The sequence below is a fragment of the Cherax quadricarinatus genome, chromosome 7 (genome assembly GCF_038502225.1).
Source record: "Cherax quadricarinatus isolate ZL_2023a chromosome 7, ASM3850222v1, whole genome shotgun sequence".
NCBI classification, from domain to species: domain Eukaryota; kingdom Metazoa; phylum Arthropoda; class Malacostraca; order Decapoda; family Parastacidae; genus Cherax; species Cherax quadricarinatus.
Window position 1 is genome coordinate 4,334,354 of NC_091298.1, and position 18,185 is coordinate 4,352,538.

General features: G+C 38.7%; 1 protein-coding gene across 2 annotated transcripts in view; it reads right to left on the reverse strand.

Moving 5' to 3' along the window:
* Positions 1-318: 318 nt before the first annotated feature.
* LOC128686780 (adipocyte plasma membrane-associated protein Hemomucin) overlaps positions 319-18,185 on the reverse strand; it is a 62,260-nt gene continuing 44,393 nt past the window's right edge. The window contains exons 7-8 of one of the 2 annotated variants that reach the window (XM_053773836.2): positions 10,972-11,245; positions 319-3,251 (exon numbers count right to left, since the gene is read on the reverse strand). In XM_053773836.2, coding sequence (XP_053629811.1) covers positions 2,697-3,251; positions 10,972-11,245 — 829 coding nt within the window. In that variant the 3' untranslated portion in view covers positions 319-2,696. Of the gene's footprint in view, positions 3,252-3,572; positions 3,773-10,971; positions 11,246-18,185 lie in introns of those variants that run through there. The other variant, XM_070082234.1, reaches the window with a different exon arrangement.

Below are 18,185 nucleotides of genomic sequence, written 5' to 3' on the forward strand. Positions count from 1 at the left end.
TGGTTGCTGTCTACCAACCTACTACCTAATAATATTGGGGCTAAATGTAGTGAGGAAAAATTGGCAAGTATTTAGATTTGATACAAGGAAGGAGCCAAGTCTAATTCCTATGATAAGCCCTTTTGTCACAGCAAGGAATACATAAATTTTGTTCATGGAGCAAAAAAAAAAAATCATTCAATGAAACAAAATACAATACAATACAGTACTGTACAGAGTATGAAACTGTATAGAGCTCAATACTGTACAAATATACTACTGTACTGCACTATAGCCTCTGCTTTTTGTGAAAGGATTGGGAGTAATAAATGGTAAAGCTATTTAAAACAAGTACTATATTTTCTAAAAATTGATCAGCTATGTGCATACAATGAATGTGATTAAAATCTACTACACTATACTAGTAAACCCTGATTTAACAGACTAACAGGAGGGAGTAGGTGGCTGGTGATGGCAACTGTGGTAGAAACAAGACTTGTTTTGCAATAATTGCAACAATGCAAATAATTCTGTAATCAATGGACTTTGCTCAGTGTTTCGGATTCAAGCAAACCAGTGGATTTTGACCCATATTTCTGAAGTCTGTAAAATTGAGGGTTTATTGTTTTTTTCATTAAAAGTCAGTCACCTTTTAGTATAAAGTTTTGATTTGAGAAGCAGATTTGGCTATGAACAACCACCCATATATCAAGCTCTGGGCCAATGTTCTGCTACAAAACCCAAAACTTCTAATCCTCCAGTGAGAATTTTAAAACAGATTACATTACAGCACTTCCTAAACTGTCCTAATACTGATAAGTATACTGTACATTCTTAATTTACCAAATATTTACAATAATGATTAAATCTGCAGAAAGCACATAAGCTACCTTCTGGCTGCTATATATACAAGTTAATGTTTTCTCCTTGTTCAATTTTTTCCAGTCTCTTACAAATTACTGAACCTTTTTCCTGCTTCTCTTTATTTTTCCAGCTTTCATATTTAAATATTTGCTTAGTTTATGTTATTTGGGCATTCTAATATGCATATCAGTAGTGTTTAGGAGTATTTTACAGAAAATATTTCTAATACTCTCCATGAGGAAGTGGAAAAGAATTCTTCATCTGTAAACCATGTGTGTTGCAAGTGGTAACCAAAATGCCAGGAGCAAGGGGCTAGTAACCCCCTCTCCTGTATAAATTCCTAAATTTATAAAGAAGAACTTTCATTTTTCTTTTTAGGTCACCCTGCCTTGTTTGGATATGGCCAGTTTGTTAAAAAAAAAAAAATCTAATACAGTGAAACCTTGGTACTTGAACAATTCGGTACTTGAACAATTCAGTACTTGAACGCTTTGTTCGGTATAAAAAATCACTTGATAGTTAACCGTTTGCTTGGCACTCGATGAAACAAACATGACCTACCAGAACATAAGCGTCAGTCTCCCCGCAGCTGTCGCTCAGTACAAAACTCCGCTGAACTTTAAACTATTTCATGTTTCTTTGTATTTTTTTGTTTTTGTTTTTTATATTATTTGTATAAGTTACCATGGGGCCTAAGAAGATTAGTGATAACAGTCAACCAAAAAGAAAATTGGTTAGTGTGTGTTTGCCCCTGATGTAAACACTGCATTCCGCCTCTCCATATAATATGCCTTTTATTAATTTTGGCATCTTTATTGTGCTTTTAGGTTATCTATCGTGTTTCTGATATCAAGTTGGAATAAATGTGATAGATAACCTTTATTACTAATATTAGCATAATTACACAACATTGTACTCACGCCACCGCTAGTATCTGGCTATCAAGACGACTCATCAGATACTGAATGCTCCTTCTGCTGGCCCCTCCCTTTCCCATAGCTCCTCCCACTTTGAGCCCCTCTTATATTATGCTTGCTTTCCATTTTGAATTTTTATTCGCACACACAAAAAAAAAAAAAACACAGAAGATTTACTGTTGTGCAGACTATGTCATTATTGAAAAGCATATTATTGAAAGCATATTAGACCCACCAGCTGACGTGTACTGGATGCGTGACTTGACTTGTTTACTCTTGAACATCAGCAAAAATTGAACATTGCTGCTATTTCTGAGCTCAATTTCAAGGTAGTCTGTAAACTATTGAAAATCATCTCTATTTTTGTAATATATCTTTCATTCTATCAAATGAGACCAAGAAAACCAATATACAATCATAAATATCATACAAAAATACACCACAAAGTTGCTGTAAGTGTATTTTTGGTGGTCTGAAATGGGTTAATCAAATCTACATTATTTCTTTTGGGAAAAATTCGTTTGGTACTTGAACAGATTGGCACTTGAACAGCCTTCTGGAATGAATTAAGTTCGAGTATTGAGGTTCCACTGTGTTGGTAAGTTCTCACACCCAAAATGAGGAAAAAAACGAAAGTTGAATTATTTAGTCCTCATCATGGGTGATCAAAAAGTCATCAACTGTGCATATTATGCATAAAAAAAATTATAATGCTGCTACTGATGTGTTCTTAAGTTGTATGCAGAATTAGCTTAAAATGTCAATAACTTCAATATATCACAAGCTGAATTATTATTTACTTAGTCAAATACCCAATATACATTTTAAACCCACATATAAAGTATTTAAAAGTTCTTCTAATATACATTTTAAACCCATATATAAAGGATTTCAAAACTCTTCTAATATACATTTTAAACCCATATATAAAGGATTTTAAAGCTCTTCTTTCTCAGTGTTCTCCAGCTTTTCTTTACTTTCCACTGCTGCAGCCTCTTTTTCTACTATATCATTTATTTTTATGTCTGCCACATGTTCTACTTTTTGCTTTAACTTCATATGTTCTTTAATCTCTTCTGACTGCTTCTCAGCTTTTCCAATTTTTTTATAGGCAGACTCTTCACCTCTATCTTCTTGCACTATCTCTTGAACATTTTCATCACTACTTAAATCTTTCTCCTCTTTAATTATTTCTTTCTTGTTGACTTGTTCTTCTCTCTGTAAAGCTGGCTCTTTTCCTGTCTTTATCTTTACACCCTTTCCCTCAACTTCAATAACAGAGGGCCCAACATACAAGCTTCCAAGATATTTATTGTATGGAGACCCAAAAAACAGATAGTTACCCACTCTATCTGTTTCTGATATTTGCAGCACTTTACCCGAATTTCCTTGGAGTGAATTTATGATGTTCCCTTGTGCATCAAGTTCAACAACTATGGTTAAGTTTGAGAAGTGTGTTTGTGCTTGTGATATAGGATGAAGATTGAGTATCTGAAAAAAAAAAATCAATAACTGTGTAAATGTTCACATTACAATACAAGTATGTACAGTATTAGGAACAATATAAGCCATGCCTACTGTTTACTAATTTAACACTTGATAAAATATAACATACAGTGATATACTACAAATACAGTTGGGATAAACAGAGGTTCCTTCAGTTTTTGAGACATTTATTATATAAGCACAGCATCAATGAATATTTGAAACTGTCTATCACTTTTAAGTAAAAGGCAGCGGATATTATGCTGCACCTAGCGTCAAAAAGTTTGACTTTATTGGGCTGACAAATTCTCTTAAATGGTTGATGTCGTATAGGGGACAATGATACCCGTTAAAGGTACCTGAGGTGATAAACTCCTTGATGGCTTTCACTTTTTCCAGTTAAATGCATATATGTGATGCATTAACACCTGCCATACAGCTTAATTAATCCAGAAAATAAAAATACAAGTATATATTCATGGTGAATGCATTTCCTTTATTGGGTCACCTTACCTGGTTGGAGATAGCTGTTGAAAAAATAAAAAAAAACACTGGATTCATGAGTCATTCATCTCTGTATTGTAAAGGGGACATATGTATATCCAGAGTAAAAGAACAAGCATAAAGTGTAAGGTGGTACAGAAGGCAATTACAGTAAACCTCTTAAGAATACAATAGATATGTCTTTGAAAATTAATGTGTAGTGTAAAACAGCATTTCATAAAGTGAAAAATATATTGGAAAATAAAGTTATGTTCCAGACACCTCCAAATCTGCTATGAAAATTTTTATTTTTGTACCAGGTAAAAAATATTACAGTATAACTTATCTTACTTTTTTTTTTCAATCAAAGAGTGAGGAGAGGGCTGATAAGAGCCTACAAAGTTGATAAAGAACAAAAAGGCACAATACCATGACTGGAACAATACAGTAGGGCCCCATTTATACAGCAGGTTAGGTTCCAGGCCACTGCCAGAAAGCAGACATCGCCGGAAAGCAGAACGCCATTTTTTCCACTTATAAATGCATATAAATGCGAGACAACAAGTTTACACTAGCTTATATTAAGTTAGTAATAGAACTATGCATTAAAAAACACAATAAAAAGTAAAATACATACACAGTAAATTCATTACTTACCTTAAAATATTTGTAGTCTTAATGTAGGGCGAGAGGCGAGTAGTACTTATTTGTAGAAAGTCAGATGTAGGTAGCCGGTAGAAGTAGGTATGTACCCCTCAAAGTAGGTTTCTTGATGTTGGTGAGGGGCTCTTGATCTAGGAAATTGGATCTGTGCTCCAGTTCCCTGAATTAAACCTGAATACCTTCCACATCTCCCCACAGGTACTGTATAATCCTATGGGTTTAGCACTTCCCCCTTGATTATTATAATAATAATGTAGGTATGTAATCTGCTTGGGCTACATACCTACACCTACCTACATAGCTACATGATATTTAATGTGGCCCAGAACCATATTATTACCATCGACATACCATGTTCACTGAGTTTAATCGTTTCTAACAACTACCTTTAGATGCCATCATAAACAAAGGGAGAAGTAATGAATAATTCATGACGAGAATTGTAAACAAAAGCATTATGTATTAAGGGGAGTGACTGGGCCAACACAGATTCATATACGTTTTCTCTGATGCTGGACCAGAGAAAACGTAATGTTTTCCCTCCACCCAACTACCACCACTCCATAGCATATAAACAGCATGTTTATATGCCATATAATGTGTTTCTTATATATTTTGAAGAAAATATCATAGATAGATCAATGAAAATGTCTATATTAACGAAAAATAAGACATTTAATGTGCCCAAGAGTCATTATTATTACGTACTATTAGTATTACTATGGCGTTAAGACTAGAGGGACACTCTTAGTGTCCACAATAAAATGTCACATTAGTTGCACTTGTGTCTTTTACTTTACAAATCTGTTCTTGCTTTCTAATATACACGCTTGATGGCATACACTTCCAACATGACTATCTTGTCAGTAGGTAAAATGTAATCAGGACTGTAATCATTCTCAGAAAAATAATTCTTTAAAATCAGCCGGGTAATTTCAGCTCGTGTACTCTCTTCCATAAACTTTATGGTATGAAGCAAACTGCACTTTTTAAAGCTTCCAAACCATCCAGCACTAAACATACACTTGTAAATGCTTTCATTTACTTACAGTTTTATAGTGTGATAAGACTGTGACTTATCATCTGAAAACTAAGCAGAGCTTCTTAACTTAATTTCATCTCAATCTACACATTAAGTAATTTTTTTATAATAACCTCTGGCAATACTTATAAGAACATAAGAAAGAAGGAACACTGCAGCAGGCCTACTGACCCATGCGAAGCAGGTCCATGTCGTGTCTCCTGGATTAGCCCAATGACCCACCAAGTCAGGTCACTTCCACTTAAGGAAGGAGCACAGCATCAGACCTAGTAGCACAAGCTAGTCAGGTCCAACTCACACCCACTCATGTATTTATCTAACCTATTTTTAAAACTACACAATGTTTCAGCCTCTATAACTGTACTCAGGAGTTTGTTCCATTCATCCACAACTCTATTACCAAACCAGTGCTTTCCTATATCCTTCCTGAATCTGAATTTTTCCAACTTGAAACAATTGCTGCGAGTCCTGTCTTGGGTGGAAATTTTCAGCGCACTATTTACATCCCCTTTATTTACTCCTGTTTTCCATTGCACAGACTGTTTTTCTGCTCATTGTTTTTCATTGTATGAATAGTAGATTTATTCACACCAAAATCACAAGTAGTCCAATACCACCCATGCTCCACCTCTAAATACAGTAGGACTCCCTTATCAATGGAAAATATGTTCCTAGACCTACTGTGGATGCCTGAAACTGCGGACAGTAGCAAACCATATACATACAGTGGTCCCTCGATAATCGTCCGGCCTGAAAGTCGTCCATTTCGGAAATAGTCCCGTTATTTCGTCGAAACATTGGCTCGCAAATGGTCCGTTAACTCACTAATCGTCCTTCATCTGGAATGCGTACTCACGCTCTGAGCGGCCTGGGCCTGCCTTCCCGGCCAGTGTGCCGTTGTTTACCGGTGAGCGACGGTCCCCTCACGTGTTTATACGAAATATTTCATAATATTCCATTGATTTTAGTGCTTGCAAGTGCTAAATAAGCTACCATGGCTCCAAAGAAAGCTCCTAGTGCCAAGCCTTTGGTAAAGAAGGTGAGAAATACAATTGAATTTAAGAAAAACATCATTGAACAATGTGAAAGTGGCATACATGTGAGCGAACTGGCCAGGATGTATGTACAGTATAACAAATCCCGTACAACCATCTTCCATCATACTCAAAAAAAGGAAATCAAGGATGCTGTTGTTGCAAAGGGGATAAATATGCTGACAAAAATGAGATCACCAGTACTTGAAGATGTTGAGAAGTTATTATTGGTGTGGATAAACAAGAAACAATTAGCAGGAGATAGTCTTATGACGTCGCTTATTTGTGAAAAGGCTAGGCAGTTGCATGACGATTTGGTAAAGAAATTGCCTGCAACTAGTGATGATGTGAGTGAATTTAAGGCCAGCAAAGGCTGGTTTGAGAGATTTAAGAAGCGTACTAGCATATACAGTGTGATAAGACATGGCGAGGCTGCCAGTTCGGACCAAAAAGCGGCTGAAAAATATGTGCAGAAATTCAAGGAGTACATAGAGGCTGAAGGACTGAAACCTGAACAAGTGTTCAATTGTGACGAAACAGGCCTCTTTTGGAAGAAAATGCCAAAGAGGACCTACATTACTCAGGAAGAAAAGGCACTGCCAGGACACAAGCCTATGAAAGACAGGCTGGCGCTCATGTTCTGTGCTAATGCTAGTGGGGATTTCAAAGTGAAGCCGTTACTAGCGTACCATTCTGAAAATCCCAGAGTGTTCAAGAAAAACAATGTTATGAAGAGTAAATTGTGTGTGTATTGGAGATCTAATAATAAGGCATGGGTCACAAGGGACATTTTCGTCGAGTGGTTCAATGAAGTGTTTGGCCCTAGTGTGAAGAATTGCCTCCTGGAAGAGAAATTGGATCTCAAGTGCCTCCTAGTAATGGACAATGCACCTGCTCATCCTCCAAACTTGGATGACCTAATTCTGAAGTAGTTTGGGTTCATCACAGTAAAGTTCTTGCCCCTGAATGTTTGAAAGGTGCTTTAATGTGACCTCAGACACTCACTTGACCCTAAGAGATTTTTGGAAAGAACACTTCAGTATTCTCCATTGCATAAGCCTTATAGGTAAAGCTTGGGAGGGAGTGACTACCAGGACTTTGAACTCTGCTTGGAGAAAATTGTAGCCAGATTGTATCCACAAGAGGGATTTTGAAGGGTTTGAGGCAGCCCCTGATGAGCCTATGTCAGTTGTGAACTCCACTGTGGCACTGGGGAGTTCCATGGGGGTTGGATGTGAGTTTGGAGGATGTGGAAGAGTTGATGGAGGACCACAACGAAGAGCTAACCACTGAGGAGCTGCAAGAGCTTCAGCAGGAAGAGCAACAGATCGCAGCTCAGAACCTTTCTGCAGAGGAGGAGGAAGAGAGATGGAAGAAGGTGCCTTCTTCAGAAATTAAGGAGATCTTTGAAATGTGGGATAGGATGGGAAGATTTATGGAGAAACATCACCCTGAGAAGGATGTTGCAAGCCATATCAGCAACTTGTACAGTGACAGAGTCTTGGCCCATTTTAGGGAAGTTTTAAAGAGACACCAGAAACAGAGCTCTCTGGACAGTTTTTTTGCGAGACAGGAGTCCAGTGACTCTCAAGCTGGTCCTAGTGGCATTAAGAAACAGAGAAAAGAAGTAACCCCAGAAAAGCAATTGGTACCCGAGGTGTTGATGGAAGGGGATTACCCTTCCAAACAGTAAATAATCCAATCTCTCTCCTCCTCCAGTCTTCCATACACTAAAAAGAATCGCCAATAAAGGTAAGTGTTATGCTGTTAATGTTTCATTCATCATGTGCCATTGTATTGTTTATGTACTATATCTATTTCATGTAAAAAATTTTTTTGTTTTAATACTTCTGGGTGTTAGGAACGGATTAACTGTATTTACATTATTTCTTATGGGGAAAATTGATTTGAAAATCGTCTATTTCGATAATAGTCACACTTCCAGGAACGGATTATGGACGATAATTGAGGGACCACTGTATATAAGTTGTTTTTCATTTACATACGTCCCTATGATAAAGTTTGATTGATAAATTACGTACAATAAGTGGAGACTAGCACTTTTTCACTAATGGGAAGCACTTCACAACCTCTCTTAGACTTTAAAGAACTGTCACCATCACTACTTTTACACTTTCTTGTCATTATTAGGCAAAACTAAGGCTTATTTTCAGACCAGGGTAAACTGCTGATAATTCAAACTGTGGAAACCAGACCTGTGGATACGGCAGTCCTACTGTATAGAAAACTTCTACTTTCTTCAATACCATCAGATTCATGCCTCTTGGCAGTTCTGGCATCACTCTCTAGTGTTATGGTTAACATTTAGAGATGACATGGGATATTAAAATGTCCAAAATTGTTTGATGAACAAACCTAGTAAGCAACTGAAGGTTGTGTGGGTGGCAGTGGGTAAGGTACAAGATGCGCCATCACATCTACTTCCTGCCCTTGGATCCAACTGTCCACTTTGGGTTGGAGAGGGAAAACTCTCACAAGCTTTGATACAGCAAACCCACACAAGTCAACATTCTGGAGTTTGGAAATGTATAAACACATGCAGTATAATGTGATCCTTTATTGACAACGTTTCGCTCACACAGTGGGCTTTTTCAAGTCACAAACAGATTTATCTGGGGTGGAAGGTACGCGAGTATTTATAGTCAGGTTCAGAATGCTGGGTCAGGTGGAGAATGCTGCATCTGATGATTTACCAAGTGGGGTTATAGAGTGTAAAATCTTGGGTAGCTTGGAAGGGAGACTGGATAAGTATGTGAGTAGACCTTCTGCAGTGTTCCTCCATTCCTATGTGGGATAGAGATGAAGAAGTTTCTTGGCAAGTGGTTCAGCTACGTTATAGAAGCCATTGTCCTGGTTGAAGTTGTTGGATATAGAGATAAGCGATGATTCTAGGATTCTTCGGTACTAAGTGTTGTCTTCTCTGGGGAGAAGTCTTGAGTTTCTGAAGTTTATTAAATGGTTGTGTGAATTACGGTGTTGTACACAGGTATTCCTTGGATTGTCAGACCTGCTTGCGTATTGGTGTTCTGAAATACGTGTTTGGAGGTCCCTTGATGTTTCACCCACGTATAATTTGCTGCAGTCATTACAAGGGACTATGTATACCCCTGCAGAGGATGGAAGTTTGTCCTGTCTATTATTGGTAATGTCCTTGATGGTCGTGGTTGTGGAGGTAGATACTTGGAATGAGGTATTGGAAAAGATGTTGGAAACGTGTTTGGCAATGGAGTTGGTGGGGAGGACTATGTATCTCTTCTCGGCAGTGTCTTCTCTGGGTGTGTTGAAGATGTTTAATGCCCGTCATCTCCAGTCTCTGATGAAGTGACGAGGATAGTGAAGTTTGGAAAATACTTGTTCAATTATAGTGCATTCTGTTTGTGACTTGAAAAAGCCCACTGTGTGGGCTAAACATTGCCAATAAAGGATCACATTATACTGCATGTGTGTTTATATTTCCATTGTGTCGGTATTTTATACCATTTATTTCCATTCTGGAGTTTAAATTTACCAGAGAAGGGCTCCTGACCCAAAGAACTGGAGCAATCTTTGTTTTTAGATTAAACTAGATTACCTCTCATTTTCTGGTACTGTATGACCCCGATGGGTTTAGCATTTCTCCATGAATGTAATAATTCACTGGCAAAATGGTGGAACTGGATCCAAGCAGCTATCAAACACTATAAATGCTGAAAAAATTACATGAAAAAACACTAAAGCTGAGAAACAAATATGTAATCACAAATAGGTAACCATACAAAATATATTCTAACTGAAATAACTGTAAATATCATTACAAATGAGAGTACAGTGGTACCAACACTCATATGGGTGTGAAGCTTAGGTTGTGAATGTTGTGGCGACGAGGTTGGAGGCAGTGGAGATGCTGTGACTGAGGGCAATGTGTGTTGTAAATATTATGCAACAAATTCATAGTTGGGGAATTAAGAGGTGTGGAGTTAATAAAAGTATTATCCAGAGGGCTGAGGAGGGGCTATTGAGATGGTTGGTCATTTAGGAGAGGAAGGCACAAAACAGGATGACTTGAAGGGTGTATAAATGAAGGGAAGGCAGGGTAGGGGTCATCCTAGGAAAGGATGGAGGGAGTGGGGTCAAGGATGTTTTGTGTGCAAGGGGCTTGAACCTCCAGCAAGCATGTGTGAGTGTGTTAAATAAGAGTGGAAGCAAATGGCTTTTGGGACCTGACGAGCTGTTGGAGTGTGAGCAGGGTAATATTTTGAAAGGGATTCAGGGAAACTGGTTAGTTGGACTCAAGTCCTGGAGATGGGAAGTACAGTGCCTGCACCCTTAAACCAGGGCTGGGGATACTTGCTGTTTGGAGGGACATCTGAACTGTCGTATCCGTGTGCCTCTGACAAAACAGTGATAGTGTGAATAATGGTGAGCGTTTCTTTTTCCGGTCACCCTACCTCAATGGGAGACAGTGTATTTTTTTTTTAAATAACTAAAAAACTTGAAAACTTACCCAATAAGCAATTCGCTCTGTGTATTGATTGGGATAAATCCTGGTAAAGGAGTCAAACACTAATCGTGTCATGGTTAGCAGCCTGACAGCAAGTTTTCGAAGAAGTGGCAATTTTCCAATGATTCCATTAATTTTTCTGCTGAATTCACTGTAAACACCAATAAGTGACACATAGTATCCACCATTCTTATTGCTTCGTATGTTGTCAGGCATACCTGGAAGCCTATCTACAAACACCTCTGTCTGACCGGCTTTAGGACCTTTGAGCCAATATCTGCAATTAAAAACAATGAGGGGAAAATATGCATTAGGGATTATTTTCTATACATCTATATTATTTGATGCCTTATTCCACTAAATTACTTTTTTTCAAAGGTGAACTCATACAGAAACTACCCATATATTTTAGTTCCCTTCAGTTATCAATTAAATTCTACAGTTCTTTACAAAATAAGTTGCAGCAATAACAAAGCCATTCACTCATTTTTTTTTTTCAACAAATCGATCGCATCCCACCGAGGTAGGGTCACCTAAAAAAAAAATGTAAGTTATTCTTTTTAAATTTAGTAATTTATACAGAAGTGGTTACTAACCCCTTGCTCCTGACATTTTAGTCGCTTCTCATTAATATTTAACCACTGGAAAAATAAGAATGTGAGCTACTGTACAGAAGGACTAAAAGTGTCAGGAAGACACAGAATGACTTCTTACAGAGAAAAAAAAATGGCTGACATATCTTTGTAAAGTAAAAGGACACAAGTGCAACTAATGTGACATTTTATTGTGGCAACGTTTCGCTCTCCAGGAGCTTTGTCAAGCCGATACAAACGGCTTGTATCGACTTGACAAAGCTCCTGGAGAGTGAAATGTTGCCACAATAAAATGTCACATTAGCTGTAGGGCGAAATGACAGTAGTTTGTTGGATTATGTATTGGTAGATAAAAGACTGTTGAGTAGACTTCAGGATGTACATGTTTATAGAGGGGCCACAGATATATCAGATCACTTTCTAGTTGTAGCTACACTGAGAGTAAAAGGTAGATGGGATACAAGGAGAATAGAAGCATCAGGGAAGAGAGAGGTGAAGGTTTATAAACTAAAAGAGGAGGCAGTTAGGGTAAGATATAAACAGCTATTGGAGGATAGATGGGCTAATGAGAGCATAGGCAATGGGGTCGAAGAGGTATGGGGTAGGTTTAAAAATGTAGTGTTAGAGTGTTCAGCAGAAGTTTGTGGTTACAGGAAAGTGGGTGCAGGAGGGAAGAGGAGCGATTGGTGGAATGATGATGTAAAGAGAGTAGTAAGGGAGAAAAAGTTAGCATATGAGAAGTTTTTACAAAGTAGAAGTGATGCAAGGAGGGAAGAGTATATGGAGAAAAAGAGAGAGGTTAAGAGAGTGGTGAAGCAATGTAAAAAGAGAGCAAATGAGAGAGTGGGTGAGATGTTATCAACAAATTTTGTTGAAAATAAGAAAAAGTTTTGGAGTGAGATTAACAAGTTAAGAAAGCCTAGAGAACAAATGGATTTGTCAGTTAAAAATAGGAGAGGAGAGTTATTAAATGGAGAGTTAGAGGTATTGGGAAGATGGAGGGAATATTTTGAGGAATTGTTAAATGTTGATGAAGATAGGGAAGCTGTGATTTCGTGTATAGGGCAAGGAGGAATAACATCTTGTAGGAGTGAGGAAGAGCCAGTTGTGAGTGTGGGGGAAGTTCGTGAGGCAGTAGGTAAAATGAAAGGAGGTAAGGCAGCCGGGATTGATGGGATAAAGATAGAAATGTTAAAAGCAGGTGGGGATATAGTTTTGGAGTGGTTGGTGCAATTATTTAATAAATGTATGGAAGAGGGTAAGGTACCTAGGGATTGGCAGAGAGCATGCATAGTTCCTTTGTATAAAGGCAAAGGGGATAAAAGAGAGTGCAAAAATTATAGGGGGATAAGTCTGTTGAGTGTACCTGGTAAAGTGTATGGTAGAGTTATAATTGAAAGAATTAAGAGTAAGACGGAGAATAGGATAGCAGATGAACAAGGAGGCTTTAGGAAAGGTAGGGGGTGTGTGGACCAGGTGTTTACAGTGAAACATATAAGTGAACAGTATTTAGATAAGGCTAAAGAGGTCTTTGTGGCATTTATGGATTTGGAAAAGGCGTATGACAGGGTGGATAGGGGGGCAATGTGGCAGATGTTGCAAGTGTATGGTGTAGGAGGTAGGTTACTGAAAGCAGTGAAGAGTTTTTACGAGGATAGTGAGGCTCAAGTTAGAGTATGTAGGAAAGAGGGAAATTTTTTCCCAGTAAAAGTAGGCCTTAGACAAGGATGTGTGATGTCACCGTGGTTGTTTAATATATTTATAGATGGGGTTGTAAGAGAAGTAAATGCGAGGGTCTTGGCAAGAGGCGTGGAGTTAAAAGATAAAGAATCACACACAAAGTGGGAGTTGTCACAGCTGCTCTTTGCTGATGACACTGTGCTCTTGGGAGATTCTGAAGAGAAGCTGCAGAGATTGGTGGATGAATTTGGTAGGGTGTGCAAAAGAAGAAAATTAAAGGTGAATACAGGAAAGAGTAAGGTTATGAGGATAACAAAAAGATTAGATGATGAAAGATTGAATATCAGATTGGAGGGAGAGAGTATGGAGGAGGTGAACGTATTCAGATATTTGGGAGTGGACGTGTCAGCGGATGGGTCTATGAAAGATGAGGTGAATCATAGAATTGATGAGGGAAAAAGAGTGAGTGGTGCACTTAGGAGTCTGTGGAGACAAAGAACTTTGTCCTTGGAGGCAAAGAGGGGAATGTATGAGAGTATAGTTTTACCAACGCTCTTATATGGGTGTGAAGCGTGGGTGATGAATGTTGCAGCGAGGAGAAGGCTGGAGGCAGTGGAGATGTCATGTCTGAGGGCAATGTGTGGTGTGAATATAATGCAGAGAATTCGTAGTTTGGAAGTTAGGAGGAGGTGCGGGATTACCAAAACTGTTGTCCAGAGGGCTGAGGAAGGGTTGTTGAGGTGGTTCGGACATGTAGAGAGAATGGAGCGAAACAGAATGACTTCAAGAGTGTATCAGTCTGTAGTGGAAGGAAGGCGGGGTAGGGGTCGGCCTAGGAAGGGTTGGAGGGAGGGGGTAAAGGAGGTTTTGTGTGCGAGGGGCTTGGACTTCCAGCAGGCATGCGTGAGCGTGTTTAATAGGAGTGAATGGAGACAAATGGTTTTTAATACTTGACGTGCTGTTGGAGTGTGAGCAAAGTAACATTTATGAAGGGATTCAGGGAAACCGGCAGGCCGGACTTGAGTCCTGGAGATGGGAAGTACAGTGCCTGCACTCTGAAGGAGGGGTGTTAATGTTGCAGTTTAAAAACTGTAGTGTAAAGCACCCTTCTGGCAAGACAGTGATGGAGTGAATGATGGTGAAAGTTTTTCTTTTTCGGGCCACCCTGCCTTGGTGGGAATCGGCCAGTGTGATAATAAAATAATAAAAAATAAATAAATTAGCTGTACTTGTGTCCTTTTACTTTACATATTGTCGGTAAATCTACCAACATTATTACAATCTGTCTGACATATCTTTGTTTTAATTTAACCACAACTTATCTACTAAAGCAGGTTTCTGAAGAGGCCTCAGTGTGAGGCTGATATGGAGTATTCATATAAATTTATTTACTATATCCATGTGAGAAGGTTTGTGCCAATGACAATTATCTATATTACTCTTTCACATTTGTATTTTTACTCATATTTATTTATGGAGAGAGGGGGTAAAGGAGGTTTTGTGGGCAAGGGGCTTGGACTTCCAGCAAGCGTGCATGAGCGTGTTAGATAGGAGTGAATGGAGACGAATGGTACTTGGGACCTGACGATCTGTTGGAGTGTGAGCAGGGTAATATTTAGTGAAGGGATTCAGGGAAACCGGTTATTTTCATATAGTCGGACTTGAGTCCTGGAAATGGGAAGTACAATGCCTGCACTTTAAAGGAGGGGTTTGGGATATTGGCAGTTTGGATGGATATGTTGTGTATCTTTATATGTGTATGCTTCTAGACTGTTGTATTCTGAGCACCTCTGCAAAAACAGTGATAATGTGCGAGTGTGGTGAAAGTGTTGAATGATGATGAAAGTATTTTCTTTTTGGGGATTTTCTTTCTTTTTTGGGTCACCCTGCCTCGGTGGGAGGCGGCCGACTTGTTGAAAAAAAAAAAAAAAAAAAAATATTTTCTAGATTTCAGAGTACATTCTGAATGGTTTAGAAAGACACGTAAGCAAACACTATAACATATTTATTAGAAAACGTTTCGGTCCTGGGACCTTGATCACTTCTAACATACAGAGGTAGAAAGACATTATATATATAGGCGGAGAGTGAGATGTGACGCACGTGACCTGAGGCAGGTCCTTATCAAAACAACCTCTGCTTATGATGAGGACGGGTAGACGATGAAATCATGTGACTCCTGTGTTGTTGGGTTGGTGCTGCTTAAGTATCATGTATGCCAATGTTTTTGGCATACATGATACTTAAGCAGCACCAACCCAACAACACAGGAGTCACATGATTTCATCGTCTACCCGTCCTCATCATAAGCAGAGGTTGTTTTGATAAGGACCTGCCTCGCATGGGCCAGTAGGCCTTCTACAGTGTTCCTCCTTTCTTATGTTCTTATGACATTCCTCAGGTCACGTGCGTCACATCTCACTCTCCGCCTATATATATAATGTCTTTCTACCTCTGTATGTTAGAAGTGATCAAGGTCCCAGGACCGAAACGTTTTCTAATAAATATGTTATAGTGTTTGCTTACGTGTCTTTCTAAACCAACTTGTCGGTATTTATTACCAAGGTTTATACCACATTCTGAATAAAAATTAGGAAAACAATTTTTAGTGATTAGACAGCAACTGCCCAGGGAGGTACTACCATCCTGCCAAGTGAGTGTAAAATGGAAGCTACCCAAGCTTATTGTTTGGGTAGCATTTATTCTGTTAGTGGGTTCGATTTGTGAAGGACCTGCCTAGTATGGGCCAGCAGACCTACTGCAGTGTTCTTCCTTTCTTATGTTCTTATGTCTCATAAACATGAAAGATTTCAGGTACGCCTTGCTGCTTCTACTTACACTTGGGTCACACTACACTTGCATGTACAAGCATATAAGAACATAAGAAAGAAGGAACACTGCAACCGGCCTACTGACCCATCAGGAGCAGGTCCATGTCCCCCCCTCCCCGGATTAACCCAATGACCCCCCCCCCCAGATTAGCCCAATGACCCACCCAGTCTGGTCACCTCCACTCAAGGATGGAGCACGGCACCAGACCCAGCAGCACAAGCTAGTCCACCCACCCACACCCACTCATGTATTTATCTAACCTATTTTTAAAACTACACAATGTTTTAGCCTGAATAACTGTACTCGGGAGTTTGTTCCACTCATCCACGACTCTATTACCAAACCAGTGCTTTCCTATATCCTTCCTGAATCTGAATTTTTCCAACTTGAAACCATTGCTGCGAGTCCTGTCTTGGCTGGAAATTTCCAGCACGCTATTTACATCCCCTTTATTTATTCCTGTTTTCCATTTATACACCTCGATCATATCCCTCCTAATTCTATGCCTTTCAAGAGAGTGCCGATTCAGGGCCCTCAGTCTATCCTCATAGAGAAGATTTCTGATACATGGGATCATCTTTGTCATCCTCCTCTGTACGTTTTCCAGAGCATTTATATCCATTCTGTAATACGGTGACCAGAACTGAGCAGCGTAGTCTAAATGAGGCCTAACCAAGGATATATAAAGTTGAAGAATAACCTGAGGACTTCTATTATTTATACTTCTAGATATGAAGCCAAGAATTCTGTTAGCTTTACTGTGAACACTAATGCACTGTTGTCTTGGTTTTAGATTACTACTAACCAGAACTCCTAAATCCTTTTTGCAATCAGTAGTATGGTTATTTAACTGTCCAACATTTAGAACTTTGCATTTGTCAATATTAAACTGCATCTGCCACTTCTCCGACCATTGCATCAGTCTATTCAAATCATCCTGGAGTGCTCTAGTGTCCTCATTAGAATGAATTGGACAGCCTATTTTGGTGTCATCAGCAAATTTGCTTATGTCGCTATTTATTCCCTCATCTATGTCGTTTATGTAAATTGTGAACAACAACGGGCCCAGCACTGACCCCTGAGGAACACCGCTTGTGACGTGCTCCCATTCTGATTTCTCCCCATTTATGCAAACTCTCTGCTGTCTATTTGTCAGCCATGCCTCTACCCAGGAAAAAATTTCTCCTCCTATTCCGTGTGCCTTAAGTTTCCTCAATAGCCTCTGGTATGGAACTCTATCGAAAGCCTTACTGAAGTCCATATACACAATATCATATTCATTACCATGATCTACCTCCTCAAACACCTTAGTGAAAAAAGTTAGTAAATTCGTAAGACAGGAATGCCCCTTTGTAAAACTGTGTTGAGATTCAGTAATCAATCTGTGCCTGTCAAGATGGCTACAAATTGCTTCGGCAATTACTGATTCCATAAATTTTCCCACTATGGAGGTAAGGCTTATTGGTCTATAGTTCGAAGCCAAAGACCTGTCACCTGCCTTGTAAATAGGTATTACATTTGCCATTTTCCACTTATCAGGCACTATGCCAGTTTGTAGTGATATGTTAAAAAGATTAGCCAAAGGTATGCTAAGTTCCTCTTTACATTCCTTTAACACCCTTGCAAACAGTTCATCAGGGCCTGGGGATTTGTTAGGTTTTAGTTTCTCTATTTGTCTGAGGACCATGTCACTAGTTACCGCACTAGTTACACTCACTCACCCATTTGACCATAAACAGAAATATTAATCTCAATCTTAAAATAATGAATCCTATGATACTCCAATACTAAAACTATGTACTGTGCCAAAACAAAAGCATTCACATTGCTAAACTCACAAACTAGTATTTAGTCACTTAGCCATAATACCAACTTACCTCATAATTTGTAATATTTTAAAATAAAGAATTAAACTAAGTCTGCCCGAAATGCCTAGCCATGCTAGGCGTTCTAGTGGTACACTCTGTAATCATTATTTAACTATATGTAAACCACACAACAACCAAATTCTGTAAATTCAACATTGTAATCTTTATAGAGAATAAACTTTGAATTTGAATTTGAATCATACATAGTTTATTATCCTGTTCTACATAATCTATTATTTCAGGA